General features: G+C 42.0%; 1 protein-coding gene across 2 annotated transcripts in view; it reads left to right on the top strand.

The window, feature by feature from the left end:
- The window catches only part of EPM2A (EPM2A glucan phosphatase, laforin), a 50,710-nt gene extending 41,831 nt beyond the window's left edge, over positions 1-8,879 (top strand). For both annotated transcript variants that reach the window (XM_073337536.2, XM_073337537.1), the window contains exons 3-4: positions 3,793-4,034; positions 6,961-8,879. In XM_073337536.2, coding sequence (XP_073193637.1) covers positions 3,793-4,034; positions 6,961-7,235 — 517 coding nt within the window. In that variant the 3' untranslated portion in view covers positions 7,236-8,879. The remainder of the gene's footprint in view (positions 1-3,792; positions 4,035-6,960) is intronic.
- The last annotated feature ends 6,009 nt before the right edge of the window (positions 8,880-14,888 follow it).

Here is a 14,888-nt window from a genome sequence, read left to right as displayed (position 1 = left end):
AAATCTGCTTGGTGTCACTGTGCAGAGCACGTTATCTATAATGAATGTCGTCCTGATAAAAGAACAATTAAACCCAATTAAGTAATGCATGCACTGTATACCAAGGCTTTATGGCCATTACTGGTAAACAGAATAGGGAAGACCAGAGCAAATCCTGATCCTGTTGACTTCAGTGGCAAAACTCCTGGAGCTGGTCTCAAGGAACCAGTTTATAAGAGTCATTTGGTCTAAATCCAGGCAGGTGACAGCCCTAGTCTTGATTCTGCTCTGTGTACTGCCATTTTCCTCCATTCCATTGAATGGAAATATGATGATGTTCAATGGTAAAGCCACCAGACGATTCACTAATTGTGAACTGAAGTACAATGGGGACTCTAGAAGGTCCAAAAGTTCTGGTGGACAGTCTCAAAGCACCTGGTAGAAAGCTCATGCTCAAATAAATTGGTTAGTCTCTAAGGTGCCACAAGTACTCCTTTTCTTTTTGCGAATACAGACTAACACGGCTGTTACTCTGAAATCTGGATACAGAATATGTTGCACTCACAGATTTTCATCTGCATGTATGCTGGATAAGCATAGGAAACGATTTCTAAGGTAGTGTTTTCTCTGTAGCCCAATTTTTGTATTGCATTATTGGTCTAAGGACTCTAGTCCCTCCTGGTTAAATCATCTGCTAGAATCTACACTTCTGTCCCTTGGAAGAGATGATAACTCTGTACGTTAGTTGATTCCCAAATCATAAAACATTGGGGGTTTATTATATGAATATACTGAACTCTCAGGAAAACTGTGAAGAAAAATACAAGGTGCTCTTGTCCTCAGAGAACACAGTTGGCTTCTCATCCTGTATCATGAAACGCTGTGGCCAACGGGCACTCAGCACAGTTTGGTATAGGGAGAGGAGCCACAGAGGTGGCATTAAACCACTGTTTTGCTCTCCCAATCGTGGGGTCATCCAGGCACTGATCTGGTCCTCAGTGAAAATTAGCTGCTTTAATTTATACTGATAACCAAGGGCCCTAAGGGGCCATGATGATAGTGGCAGATCTCGAATGTGTAAGCAAGTCCTGACCAGGCCGCCTTTTCTATACAATATCTCTTATGTGAGTGGAAGGTGGGGTGGTGTAGCAGTGACTATGGTAGGTTTGTGTAGTTTTAGAAATTAAGGGACTGTAATCCTGACCATGGGTGTTGCCATACCAACTGTACCGAGACTAATCAATTAAGGTGGGCTATTATCGGCAGGAGAAATGAAAACTTTTGTAGTGATAATCAGGATGGCCCATTTCAAACAGTTGACAAGAAGGCGTGAGTAACAGTAGGGGGAAAATTAGCATGGGGAAATAGTTTTTACTTTGTGTAATGACCCATCCACTCCCAGTCTTTATTCAAGCCGAATTTAATGGTGTCCAGTTTGCAAATTAATTCCAATTCTGCAGTTTCTTGTTGGAGTCTGTTTTTGAAGTTTTTTTTGTTGGAAAATTGCAACTTTTAGGTCTGAAATGAGTGACCAGGGAGGTTGAAGTGTTCTCTGACTGGTTTTTGAGTGTTATAATTTTTGACATCTGATTTGTGTCCATTTATTCTTTTGCGTAGAGATTGTCTGGTTTGGCCAATGTACATGGCAGAGGGGCATTGACTGGGAGTGAATGGGTCATTACACAAAGTAAAAACTATTTCCCCATGCTAATTTTCCCCCTACTGTTACTCACACCTTCTTGTCAACTGTTTGAAATGGGCCATCCTAATTATCACTACAAAAGTTTTTTTTCTCCAGCTGATAATAGCCCACCTTAATTGATTAGTCTTGTTACAGTTGGTATGGCAACCCCCACTTTTTTCATGTTCTCTGTGTGTATATATATTCCTACTGTATTTTCCACTGCATGCATCTGATGAAGTGGGTTTTAGCCCACCAAAGCTTATGCCCAAATAAATTTGTTAGTCTCTAAGGTGCCACAAGTACTCCTCGTTTTTTGTTTTTTTTTGCTGGTATAGACTAACACGGGTACCACTCTGAAACCTGCCTAATAAATGTGCCCCAATGAACCGTTTTTATTAGTTCTCTGTAAACTGGGGAGATGGGGCCCTGCTGTAAATACAGAATTTTAAAATCACACTCTTCATCTTCATATTAAGAGAGGTGCCTTGATTGTAACCTCTTCAAGGCAGGGATTGTATGTTCCCATGTGTTTAATGGGTACCTAGCATATTGTGGGTGCTAGCACAATACAATTATAAGGAAAACAAACTGCTGACACTGAATTTGGCTAGTCTGATGGATGTAATCATGATCAAAAGTCCATTTGCAGAGCCTTTACTCCTATTAGTGACCATTTATTCCTGAGGGTAGCACCATCAAATTTAGGGGCTGGGGGGTATTCACATTAGAATTTAATGAGACTACTCATGTGAATATATGCTCTTTGGGGGAGCAAGGACTCCACAGTCTGACCCCAAATGCTTAGAATTTGCAAAAAGCTGTGGGCAGTACATCCTTGGCCTATTTCATTTTTGAAGTACTTATGTGACAGCTGCTGTCTTGGCCAACACACTGGGGATGAAACCAGAGCTGAAAGCATGAGTGGCTATAGCTTGAACTAAAGGGCCAAGGCTCTCTAGGTGGGAGCTGTAACCATTCATATCTGCTGTGGATTGGTGCAAAGTGGGACTTGTAACACACACTCACAGTGGGCTACACTTACTTTCATCATAGATTGAAAGGAGTCATGGAAGCTGACTCTTAAAGATGCCATATTTTTTCCTGTGAATAATTAAGGGCCTGATTTGCAAAATTACATGTGCAACTGTGTGCCTATTTTGCATGTGTGGTTACTGTAACTGCCTGTGCAAATAGGATATTTGTATGTGCCAGAGGCCAGGTAGATGTGTAGCTGATGATTTAAACATGTAAATACTCTATTGGGAATGCAATCACATTAATTACATGTGTAAATTAGGCACCCACTTCTGTGTTTCAGTTTGTTTATGTACCAAAGCTTGCTAAGGCATATAATAGTTTTTATGATCATTAGAGATGGGAAAACCACAGAAGGTTTGGAGGTTTGGTTTGTCTAAGTACCAAAACGTGTGGCTATTTATACAAATTATCCAATCCTCTTGAGGTTCTTCTGGTTCTTCCAGGGAGCCCAAACATAGTTCACATTTCTGTAGCTGGTCCTGCCTGGACTCCAGAATTGCAGAGGCATGTGGGGACGAAGTAATCCAAACTCTTTTGACGACCACAGAAAATATGGCTTAGGCTGGTGGTGACTTAACCTGATCTGATTTGCCCGCTGCGATGGCAGTAGCTATAAAACAACAATAGTTATATGGCTTACAATTTGTTACTGTAACATCTGAATTTTGTGAGCCTGTTGGGTTTCTTTCTGCATAGAGATTGTGTGAGTCTTCTGAGCTCCCTTATTCTCATCAACGCTGCTAGTAAGCTTCAGCTGCAGGATTGAATGAGTGGTGTCTTTGAGACCTGTGCTGCTAATTAGGCCATGGTTTTGCTAGGGTTGCAGTCTACACAGGTGAAGTGAATTTGGCTGCGTGCACTGGGTTTAGAGTTCGGTTCTTAAAGTACATTACTGGTTAAATGGTAATGAAACGAGAAGCTGTTTATCACCGGACACAAAACGGGTGTGTTTAACAATGTATCTCACGTGCTGATGTTTTGAACCGGAATGCCTTTTCAGCTGACAGAAAATGTGAGTTTTGTGCAGGGGTGGGGGAGTTCTTTTGTTGAAAGTGCTTAATGAGCTACGCTACAATTTTTTTCAATGCTAGGATTCTGCCAAACATCTGGCTGGGAAGTTGCCCTCGGCACGTGGAGCATGTGACCATCAAGCTAAAACACGAATTGGGTGTTACGGCTGTAATGAACTTCCAGACCGAGTGGGATGTTGTTCAGAATTCCTGGGGCTGTAACCGCTATCCAGAACCCATGAGCCCAGAGGTGCTTATGAAACTGTATAAAGAGGAAGGTCTCGCTTATGTCTGGATGCCAACCCCAGACATGAGCACTGAAGGTAATGTTCAGACCTGTCTTACAACTGGATAAATAATAGCAAAACCTCTCAATGACATGATGACATTGCTTTAGTGTTGTTGTTTTCTGAATAACTTTTGTTTATTATTACTGTAATTGTAATTGGTAACTTTGCTGTGTTGTCCCTAATGAATTCTGTACACTTTGTCATATGCAGAGAGGTCATCCAAACGATTTCTGATCTATATCTTCCTCTCTCGGTATATCCCCATCCCCTCCGAAAATTGGTGACTGTTTGAAAACCTTTTCTTTCAGCACTGATTTAGTGAGAATGCAAATTCATCAGGTTGATGACCATTGGCTTGCACATCAAGAAAATGAAATTGCCATAACTGCTGGTTTTAACCAAATAAGCAGTGCTAGGTAACCTACTCTGGTTCCCTTAGTACACCACTCTCTTTGCAGTTGTGTGCCAGTCTATTGAGCCACTGTATTGTCACATATAATAATTTGTAATCATATAGGATACGCATAGCACGCCAAATTGTAACGTAAATTAGGATATGTTATTTGGCTGTTACAATCCTTGGTACATTGATTAAAAAATAGATTAAGTGATAAGAAACCATGGATAAGCAGGAGGTTGGAAAACTTGAGTGGTTTGCAATACTGGAAAATATATAGGATAATTTTTAATTATAGTGAAATATTGGTGTCACAGAGAGAGAACTGTCATGTCAGTTATATGCATCAAGAGAGGCAGGAGACTTGGAAGAAAAATGAAATAAAAAATATGGATTGGCTTTGTGTTAATGATCAGCTATGCCAGGGGGAAGAGCGAGGGTTTGATTCTTGCAGTCTCACTCCTTGGACTGATAGGGACTGGGATTTCTCAACCCTTGAGGGGAAAAGATTGTTTTGCATTGCATAACCATGTGCTTGATAGAAATTAAAGGGCAATGTTGATGAGTTTCAAAGGAAATCCCATCTAGTCCTCCTTGCCTAAAGACCTAGTGACCCTCAACAGAGGGCTATAGGAGATGCCAGCATATGCACATAATTGAAGAAAATGGGTCATGAGAAGCTCATGGTTCCAGCAGTACCAAATCCACCCCCTCCCCCGCCCGCATACACTCTAATTTGCCAGTAGAAGTTTTGCCATTTATAGGCCCTAAAAACATATAAGTAGAGAGAGGTGTGTGATTAGGAGGATTTCTTTGTTACTTAATGTTCAGAATTGAACATGATATGAAAGGTATGTCTGTGCTCTACACAGAATGTTCCAATAGATTGCTAATGTACTATGATGGCAAAATATAGCATTTTCATAGGAGAGACTTGGGAAGGCTTAATTTACCGCAGCTGCTAATTTTGCACATTTCTAAAATTGAGACTGAGACATGGGTTTATGGAGATGCTCTTGTCCCCATCGTTTTGGATAAAATGTGAAGTGTTCTTTCCATATTCTTGTTTTAAATTGGAAATATAAGAATACATTTATAGGTCAGTTAAAAGTTGATTTTTGCGGGGAGGAAACAGTGTTCAGATTAAATACTATACAGCCTCCATATCTGAACTGATGACAAACACCATCTTTGGCACTGAATTCAATTTGACAATGAATTAATTGAATACATTAATTAAAGTATATTTCATCTAAAGTAACCCTACTATTACATAAATCAAGTTAGTACCTATTTTCCTTATGCCTCTGTGGACCGATTCTGCCTCTAAATTGGTTGAAACATTTATACTTCTCATATAAGTTGCTATTTTTTTTTATTATTCTTTGTATGAGACATGAAATGAAAGAGAATCTGGATGGCTTCGCAAACACTGTATGACTAAAGCATTTCACTTCTGGCTCCACTGTTTTAACATAATCTATGGTGGTCTGTGAAATAAAATTGGTTGTCTCAACTCAGTCTGTATGGGACAGTGGGCCATATAAAAGTAATCTTTGGTGGTTCACAACCAGGGTATGTATATCTCTGTGGGTATGCAGAGGTCTTCCAGGGGGTACTCAACTCATCTAGATCAGTGTTTCTCAACCTGGGGGTTGCAACCCCCAGGGGGGCACGGGACAGGTATGGGGGTGGTGCAGGTGCAGGGCCAGCATTAGGGAGGTGGCAAACAAGGCAATTGCCTGGGGTTCCAGGCCACAGGGGGCCCCCACAAAGCTAAGTTACCTGCATCAGCCCGGGGTGGTGGGGCTCGGGCTTCAGACAAGGCTCACAAATGAAGATCAGGCGCAAGTATCACACTGAAATGTAAGTACAATATTTATATTCCAATCAATTTATTTTATAATTATATGGTAAAATGAGAAAGTAAGCAATTTTTCAGTAATAGTGTGCTGTGCCACTTCTGTATTTTTGTCTGATTTTGTAAGCAAGTAGTTTTTAAGTGAGGTGAAACTTGGGGTACGCAAGACAAATCAGACTCCTAAAAGGGATACAGTAGTCTAGAAAGGTTGAGAACCACTGATTTATTACACACATTTTAGTGCAGATCACCATTTGTTGCCAAATAGGTCCTGGATCCAAGTTATGTGGACTTTCGTATTACCTGGAACTATTACTTAGCAAAATGTGAGGGTTGAAGGTCATTTGGGAAAACTGACACTACAGTTTCACATGTAGGCCAGATTTTTAGGAAGTGCTTCGCATCTACCCTTTTAAAATTGAGCCTTTGTAAGGTATCTCAATGTGGACATCCAAAATCACTATTCACTTTTGGAAATCTTAGGCCTAGCCTGTGCAAAAGAGTACTTAATTTCTGACAGTCCAGAAAACCTATGTAGACATTTATATTCTCTTACCAGAGAAAGAAGAGAAACTAGCTTTAATAGATTTCTCTTTGCCTGCCACTATGACTTCACAGTACAGCAGAATAGAGAAACATATTGTTAACAGTGATCCTCCCTTTCTTGTGTTCATGGGAATGTGCCTTGTTTTTAATCCTAGGAAGAATACAGATGTTGCCTCAGGCTGTCTGTCTCCTGCACGGGCTGCTAGAGAATGGACATATCGTCTACGTGCATTGCAATGCTGGTGTGGGCAGGTCCACAGCCGCCATCTGTGGCTGGTTAAAGTATGTGATGGGATGGAACCTGAGGAAAGTGCAGTACTTTGTGGCCTCCAGGAGACCAGCTGTCTACATAGATGAGGAAGCTCTGGTTCGTGCCGAAGATGATTTCTATCAGAAATTTGGGCCTCTTCGCTGCTCATGCAAACCTTAGTGGTTGAAAAGCTGATTGGAGGAGGGGAGAGATTCATCACAGAGTTGCCAACCCCAAGCATTCAAAATTCATAAGTCAGGCCCCCCAAATTCGTGTGTGAGTGAGAGAGAGAGTGTGTGGGAAATCATGAGCTTTAAAAACAATAATTAATTTAGTTGATTTTTATTTGCCTTCTGTTTTTTAGCCTTTGGGGTTCTTGTTTTCAAACTTTTCACTGCAACCAGGAGGGCTAGGAACTTACTTTGCAAAGTGGAAGGTGAGATACTCATGTGACTCCAGGAGCTGGGACAAATATCACAAGATACAGCCATGCAAGATGGCAAGACTGTGGTAAGAAGAAGGTGGAGCAATTCAGAAGTGCTATATAAAGAAATAAAAGTCAACAGTGTGGTTTTTGGTTTTTTTCTGGCTTGGGTAGTCAGGGTTGTTTGACCATTTCAGGTAGAGCCTTCTGTTTTGGTGTGTTTACAAAGACGTTTATAATGAAATGGTCTGACTGAGAAAAAGAAGAAGGAAATTGATTTTTGCAGTTCTGTTTTTGTAACAAACAGCAAGTTAAATTCAATTAATTAGGCAAGAGCTGCCCTTTCTCTCTCGTTTAGGTTTATAGTTAATGTCATTTAGTTAAATTTACTGCTGTACTTTGTTATGGTGCTGAGTGTACTCTAGATGCTGTGCATAAAGGTGGGGAAAAGTTCCACTTATACATATTTAATCTACTGCAAGGCAGAACTCCTGGTTTATTAGATTATCCTAGATTGTAAGATTTCTGGTGCAGGAACTGTTTTTGTTTTCCTTGTCTGTACAGTGCCTAACACTGCCACAATCCTTGATTAGGGCCTCTTGGTGCCTCGGCAAGATAAATAACAATAAAGAAAATTGAGTTAAAGCAGAAGATATGGGAGCTGGCCTGGTGAGCCTATATGCAGGCTCTTGCCCAGTTTAGAGTCCCCAGGTGCAGTGTCCATCTCATTCCCCTATTTGGCGTTGCCTGGAAGTTCTGCAATACCAGCTGTCTCTTGCTCCTGTGGAAGACAAGTGCTTCCACTGCTGCTCAGACATTGCTGTCCCATTAGCTAAAACTGGGAAGGACACCACTAGGCTCCAGAGTCCAAACATGCCCCACTCAGCCAAAAATAGGTGCTGCAACTCATGACCTTGAGGGGAGGAAGTGGAGAAATTCCTCCACTGAGGGTCTGATTGGGTGGGAGAGTTGCTTGTTGAGGACACAAAAATTAAGAAACTAATTTCTAGAGGCAGATGGCTGAGCTAAATCCCTTTTCCAGTTATTTTTAGAAAAACGATTTGTCTATATAGAGATTTATTCCATGATAAAGAGGTGTTGAGAGACACATGTGACCTTAATTATAAGGAAATCCTACCACTGGAGACTTGTTAGCGATCTCACTGTTACAATATGCTGGGCACTGTTCACGGAGAATGTCCATCATAATATATTTTGCTTTATCTTCTACCCCTCAGATGCCCTCAGATGTGAAGAAGCCACTGGAAGTTATTTTAAATGTATGTATTTGATCATCACTTTATTTCAGATTTTTGTTTTGAAATAATGTATGTCACCAGTTAGATACAGGATGAAACTATAGCCCAATGTTAAATAAAAGCCTTATGACACTTCCATAAGTTTTGCTCACATGTTTGTTATTTGTACTTAAGAGCGGACAGTAGCCATTGGAACCATAATTGTTTATTTCTAGTCTCCCGTGGTCTGACTGGAACAAGAATGGGTTTTCTATCTATGTGCCTGACCTTGTGAACTAAAGGGTGTTGATGATGCCCATCCTACTCAAGGAGCACAAGAGTATGCCATAATGCAACTCAGCTAGGGGCATACGCTTAAGGCTAGAATGTGACTTTAGGCACAGCCCTGGGGAGACACCGTATTGCAGTAACTCATACCTGATTCCTAATTCCTCCTCTTCTTCTCATTTGCTCTTAGGAGGTAGTTATTTGCCACTGGCCTATACCAGCAGTAAATTACAACCTACCCATGCTGGCTTAGCTATGGTGTCCAGTGAGTAAGAGAAGTGGGTCAATTCTTTGCTGCTCCCCCACCCATTCTCTACCTCTTGCTGACCCAGGCAAGTATTTTTAAATACTGATGAGACACTCACATGCAGTAGTGATGGGGACATATAGTAGGTGGATTATGTAAATAGATTAGATAGATGAAACCAGCCTGCCAAAAATGTACTAGTAAATGGCACGAAGAGTTCCCCGGGGTTGTAGACCCACAGTACATAATCTGTAACATACCCAGTTGTCATATTGTCCCCAGAGCACTGATTCCTGCCTCCTTATTGAAAGGCACTCTACTAGGTAACACTAATTGAAAGTCCTGCCTGTCAAATGCAATTAGTAAGCACCAGACATTTAAATAATAAAGAGCCCATTGCAAAAGGCTACAGCAACAAGAAAGCAAAGGTTTCAAAATATTCCATTTTCCCAGCTGCATAATGACATGATAAGCCTGTATCTAATGCTTACCTATTAAAATTCTAATTTGAAATGTGTTCTTGTGCTGATTGGATCATCGGCCATTTCCACAACTAAACTGTTTATGCAATTTGGGTGAAAGGATGAGGGCATTGCTGCTGTTAATATGCTTGTATATTTCCTCTTGATAGTAACACCTTTATGGCTAGACTATATTTAGAAGAGAATAACTCCTAAGAAGGGAATTAAGAATTGATAAACTGCAGTAGTTATTTTAAAGTGGGCAAAATAAATCAAAGTAGTGTACAAGGACAAAGAGGGAAAACCAATGCAAAAGCTCATATAGGCCATCATCACTGGAAGGTATCATTGGGGAAAACAGATGTCAGTTAGAATTGGCACATCAAGTATTTGATGCCCAGGTAGAAGTAAAGCCCTCATATTATTTTATCTAGTTTAGTTGAAGAAGCAAATGGAATTTGCTGAATGAACCTGGGCCATTTACAACTTCAGGTTAATAATGATATCTCAATATTAATATTAGGATAGATACTAATACACATATTTATTCTTATGGCCAAATATTGCAAGACCCCAAGTGCTCTGAACTCCCCTCAATATCTTTGTAAGAGGCATTCAGCCCCTCAGAGGGACTTGCTTAATGTGCCTGTGCTTTGTGATTTCACGAATAGTTTTCCTTCTGAGACCAAAAAATGTGACCAAGGAAGAAATAGGGAACACTAACTAACAAAGTTAATTAGCAAGGCAGCGTGGTCTAGTGAATAGGGGACTAGATGTCAGGAGCTCTGTATTCTATTCTTGGCTCTGTTGCAGACAGGTTGTGTGACCACTGGTAAATAAATTCCCTACTGCTGCTTCCTTTGCCACCCTTTGTCTGTCTTACCTGTTAAGAATGTAAGCTCCTCGGGGATCACTCTATGTTTGTATAGCTCAGAATGGGGCCGTGATCTTGGCTGGGGCCTCTAGGTGCTACTGCAATTAAGTCGTAACAAATACATCTAGTTTCAACATCTCGTTAGTTTTTTCAAACTGTGTTCTATGTACTGCAAAAGTTACCAAAGAAACACAGTCCCTGCCCTCAAGAGCTTACAATCAGAACCTGCACACACTCCTCATGCAAGAAAACCCCTGGTGGGAGCCAGGTGCCCAGGAAAACAGTGATGTTCGTGGTGCATGGTGCTGGGAAATGTGAGACCTTTGTGTGTCTGGAATACAATGCCAAGGGAACTGGTAGAAACCCAATCTCAGAAGAAGCACAAGCACTAGGAAAGGTACTGTAGGGAATACTCTTTCCCTGACAAAAGAATGGACTTTAGCACCTACCACTGTAGGGTTTTTTCATCTCTACTTTACAGGATTACACACTGACTTTACTGTTCTGGAATTGGGAAAATTGTTGATTTGATATAGTAAAAAGAAAATTGCCACAAAACCTCTGTTCCTCTCTCCTTTTATTCCTTCTCACTAAATTGCAGTGAGATGTTTCAAAGCTAATGTAGAATTTAAAGCAAAATAACCCCATTCCACTAATCAAAAAAACAGCTGAGCTATGTAATGGGAAATCATGAATATATAAGTAAAAGCATAAGGACTGTAGAGAAAGCACATATCTGGCAAGCAGATATCAGCCTTTAAAATGAAAATGGACAAAAGTCTGCTTAATAGGAATTGCATCCATGTAGCTGAGAGCAAAACTTGGGTAAGAGTTTCTAACTCTCAGCATTTCTGTTCTCATGGGTAAATGAACAGAACTGTATTTTTTAACATATTCAGCTAAGGGAATTTGTTTTTCTTTTTTCTTTTCTCTGGTACTCCTCTATTTTGGGGGGCATAGTTTTGAAAAGGCACTATTTTGGGGGGCATAGTTTTGAGCATAGTATTTATAAAGGGATTACTTGAACCCATTCCTCTTGATGTCAATGGCAAAACTCCCATTGACATCACTGTCAGTGCGATCGTCATGATATGTATTACTTCTGAACAAGTTTTATTCTCAAGTTTAGCCACAGAAAGCAAATCTTAAAAGTCAATAGCAATGCCCTGCATGGTAGGTGCTGGATGTGAATGCACTTTGCAAGTGGTGATTTTTTGAGCATTAAAATCTACTTGTTTAATAAAGTCAAGCCCCAGGAATAGGTGTTTTGATCCTAAACATGATGTGTGGGATTGTGTTTCAGAATAGGGTAAGTAGGTGGGAAAGGCACTTCCAAACGTATGCCTAAACAAATGGAAGCATCAGAATGTGTGTGGCTGGCTGCACTCTTTGTTGTCAGACAGAAATGGCTGTTCTGCAGAGCTGCTACAGCACAGCCTCTCAAGTGTTACTGGGGAAAGGACCCCCATGTATTAAGCCAGAGCGCTAGAGTGGAAGAGTGCAGTTGAAGCAACAGTAGCTTCAAAGTCACTTATTTATAAGTTGAATGATTTTCATATTTTGCACAGGTACTATCTGCCTTTGGCATTTAGGGTGGGAGGGATAGTTCAGTGGTTTGAGCATTGGCCTGCTAAACCCAGGGTTGTGAGGTCAATCCTTGAGGGGGCCATTTCGGGATCTGGGGCAAAAAGTGCTTTGAGCAGGGGGTTGGACTAGATGACCTCCTGAGGTCCCTTCCAACCCTGATATTCTATGATAACTGACCAAGTGCACAGAGGGCATGTTGTATAGTTGGAGGAGATGTGCCAGGGAGAGACGCAAACTAGCCCTTTTAGGACAGGGGCGGGCAAACTTTTTGGCCTGAGGGCCACATCGGATTTCCAAAATTGTATGGAGGGCTGGTTAGGGGAGGCTGTGTCTCCTCAAACAGCCAGTCGTGGCCCAGCCCCTGCCTCCTATCCGGCCCCCACTTCTCACCCCCTGATGGCTTCCCCCGGGACTCCTACACCATCCACCACCCCCTGCTCTCTCTCCCCTGACCACTCCCGGACCCCCTACCCCTGACTGCCCCCTGCCACCCCATCCAACCCCCCTCCCTCATTCCTGACTTGCCCCCCGGGACCCCTGGCCCATCCAACCATCCCTTCTCCCTGTCCCCTGACTGCCCCACCCCACCCCATCCAACCCCCCCCTCCTTCCTGACTGCCCCCTCAGGACCCCTGCCCCATCCACACCCCTGCCCCTGACCACCACCCCCAACTCCCCTGCCCTCTAACCCACCCCCCACAGCTCCCTGCCCCCTTACCGTGCTGCCTGGCACGGTGGCGCAGTGTGCTGAGACTGTAGGGGAAGGGGGACAGTGGGGGAGGGCTAGCGTCCAGGGCCAGGAGCTCAGGGGCCGGGCAGGAGGGTCCCGCAGGCCGGATGTGGCCCACGGGCCATAGTTTGCCCACCTCTATTTTAGGAGCATGAAGGTGGGGGAGGTCCAGTGTATTCCAGCATTCAGGGGCCCAGCCTGGAAAACAAGAGACATGGGTGATGCTCGCTGTTGTGTCATTGACTTGCTGCATGAGCTTGGACAAATCACCTCACTTTTCTGTGCCTGAGCAACCCTATCTCTAAAAGGATGATGATAATGCTAGTCACACCTGGGGCTTATAGCTGGGTGGAGAGAGAGAATCAGTGACTCCAGCTACAGTGGCAGTAAAGACTCCACTGAGACCATGGCTCTGTGTTAACAGAAGAAGCTTGTAATTGAAAGTTAACGGTATATTAAGGATCTACGTGATTGATTCAACTATCACAGGGATCCCCTCCTTCCCTCCAAAACCACCAAAACAAACCAAAATATTGCCAACTTGATTGCAGCCACAGACACCCTGTGGCCTAGTTCCTAAGAATCCCGACTCTCTGGCTCTGTAATGTGCGTCTACTTTACGGAAAAGGTCTTATGTTCCAAGCTGGAATAGGCTGTTTCAGTTCAAAACAAGGAACAGATTCAAGCATCACCAGGCACATGTTTCTTTTGTCTTTCCTGTTTCTTTTGTCTTTCCTTCGTAATAATACTTGGGGGCTCATATAGCACTTCACATCTGAGGATTGTTCAAAGTGTCCTTCAAATACTAGTGAAATCAATGAGAGCTGTGAGTGCTCAGCATCTTTGAAAGTCAAGCATCCTATTTAGTTTCCTAGCTGTGGATCTAGGTGCCTAACTTTAGGAATTGATAACAATAAATAAATTAAATAGGTACCATACTGTGTTTGTAGAATTAGAATTACTTTATTACACAATATGACAAAACATTCTGCAGAATGAGAATCAGGCATATACTAATAAAAGAGGAAGATTTAATAGCAATAGTAAGAGAAGATGTGACTTAAGTGGGAGGGAGTGTTCCAGTGTTCCAGACAGGGCAGAATAAATGACCTTCCAATGGTGCAAGGTCACATGAAAAGATCCAGGAAGAGGTGGCTAATGCTGGGGAAGCAAAGTAAGAAGGAGGAGCAGAGGGAGATCAAGGAGTTTGTGGAGAGTGACAAAAATCTTGGACAGTTTTGAAATGAATAGGAACCTTGTGAAAGGATCAGTGGATGGGATAATAGATGGTCTGCTTCCCGGGAGTGAGAGCAGTGTGACCTCAGTATACAGCTTACCTCTATTATTTCTATTTGCTTTGGAAGTTTCATTCCCCTTATTACACAGTTTACTGTTTGAAAGCATAAAGACTGGATGAGTGAGGAAATGCTGCATCAAGACCAAAAAAAAAAAAACAACAACTGGCAAACTATTTAACAAAATTTGCCAAGATGATTATTTTAAAGAGGAAAAATTTGATTAGTCTTGTCTTGATTGCTGAGAAGAAATAATGTGAAACATGACTAGAATACACTATGGAAAATGCTGAGCTATGCCATTTGTGAGCTTCTGCGTATGACATTGAAATCAAAAATGTTATTTCAGTGGTGAACATGGCTTTTGTTCTCCATTCCTGACTAGTCCTAACATTAGTGCTGTTCCAAGGGTCACCAGATAAAGGATCAAATACTGATCTCAGAGACTCTGGTATGTATCTGGAGTATTTTCATTGTCTTCAGTGCCACTCCAGAGTTATACCACTGTTGCTGAGATCAGAACCTGGACCACCATGTGCAGCTGTCATCCTCTCCTTTTCCTAGTTCCCTCCCCCACTCCAGGCTAAAGCACATCACCTCTGTGAAGCATAGGGACAAATCACCAAAAGCTGCTTCCAAAACTGGTTCTCCATGTGCTGTTGTCAAGACACTGAGTTCTTCCTATTTAA

The sequence above is a fragment of the Lepidochelys kempii genome, chromosome 3 (assembly GCF_965140285.1).
Source record: "Lepidochelys kempii isolate rLepKem1 chromosome 3, rLepKem1.hap1, whole genome shotgun sequence".
Lineage (NCBI taxonomy): Eukaryota > Metazoa > Chordata > Testudines > Cheloniidae > Lepidochelys > Lepidochelys kempii.
The sequence above is the reverse complement of the archived record's forward strand: the minus strand, read 5'-3'. Positions and strand labels throughout refer to the sequence as shown.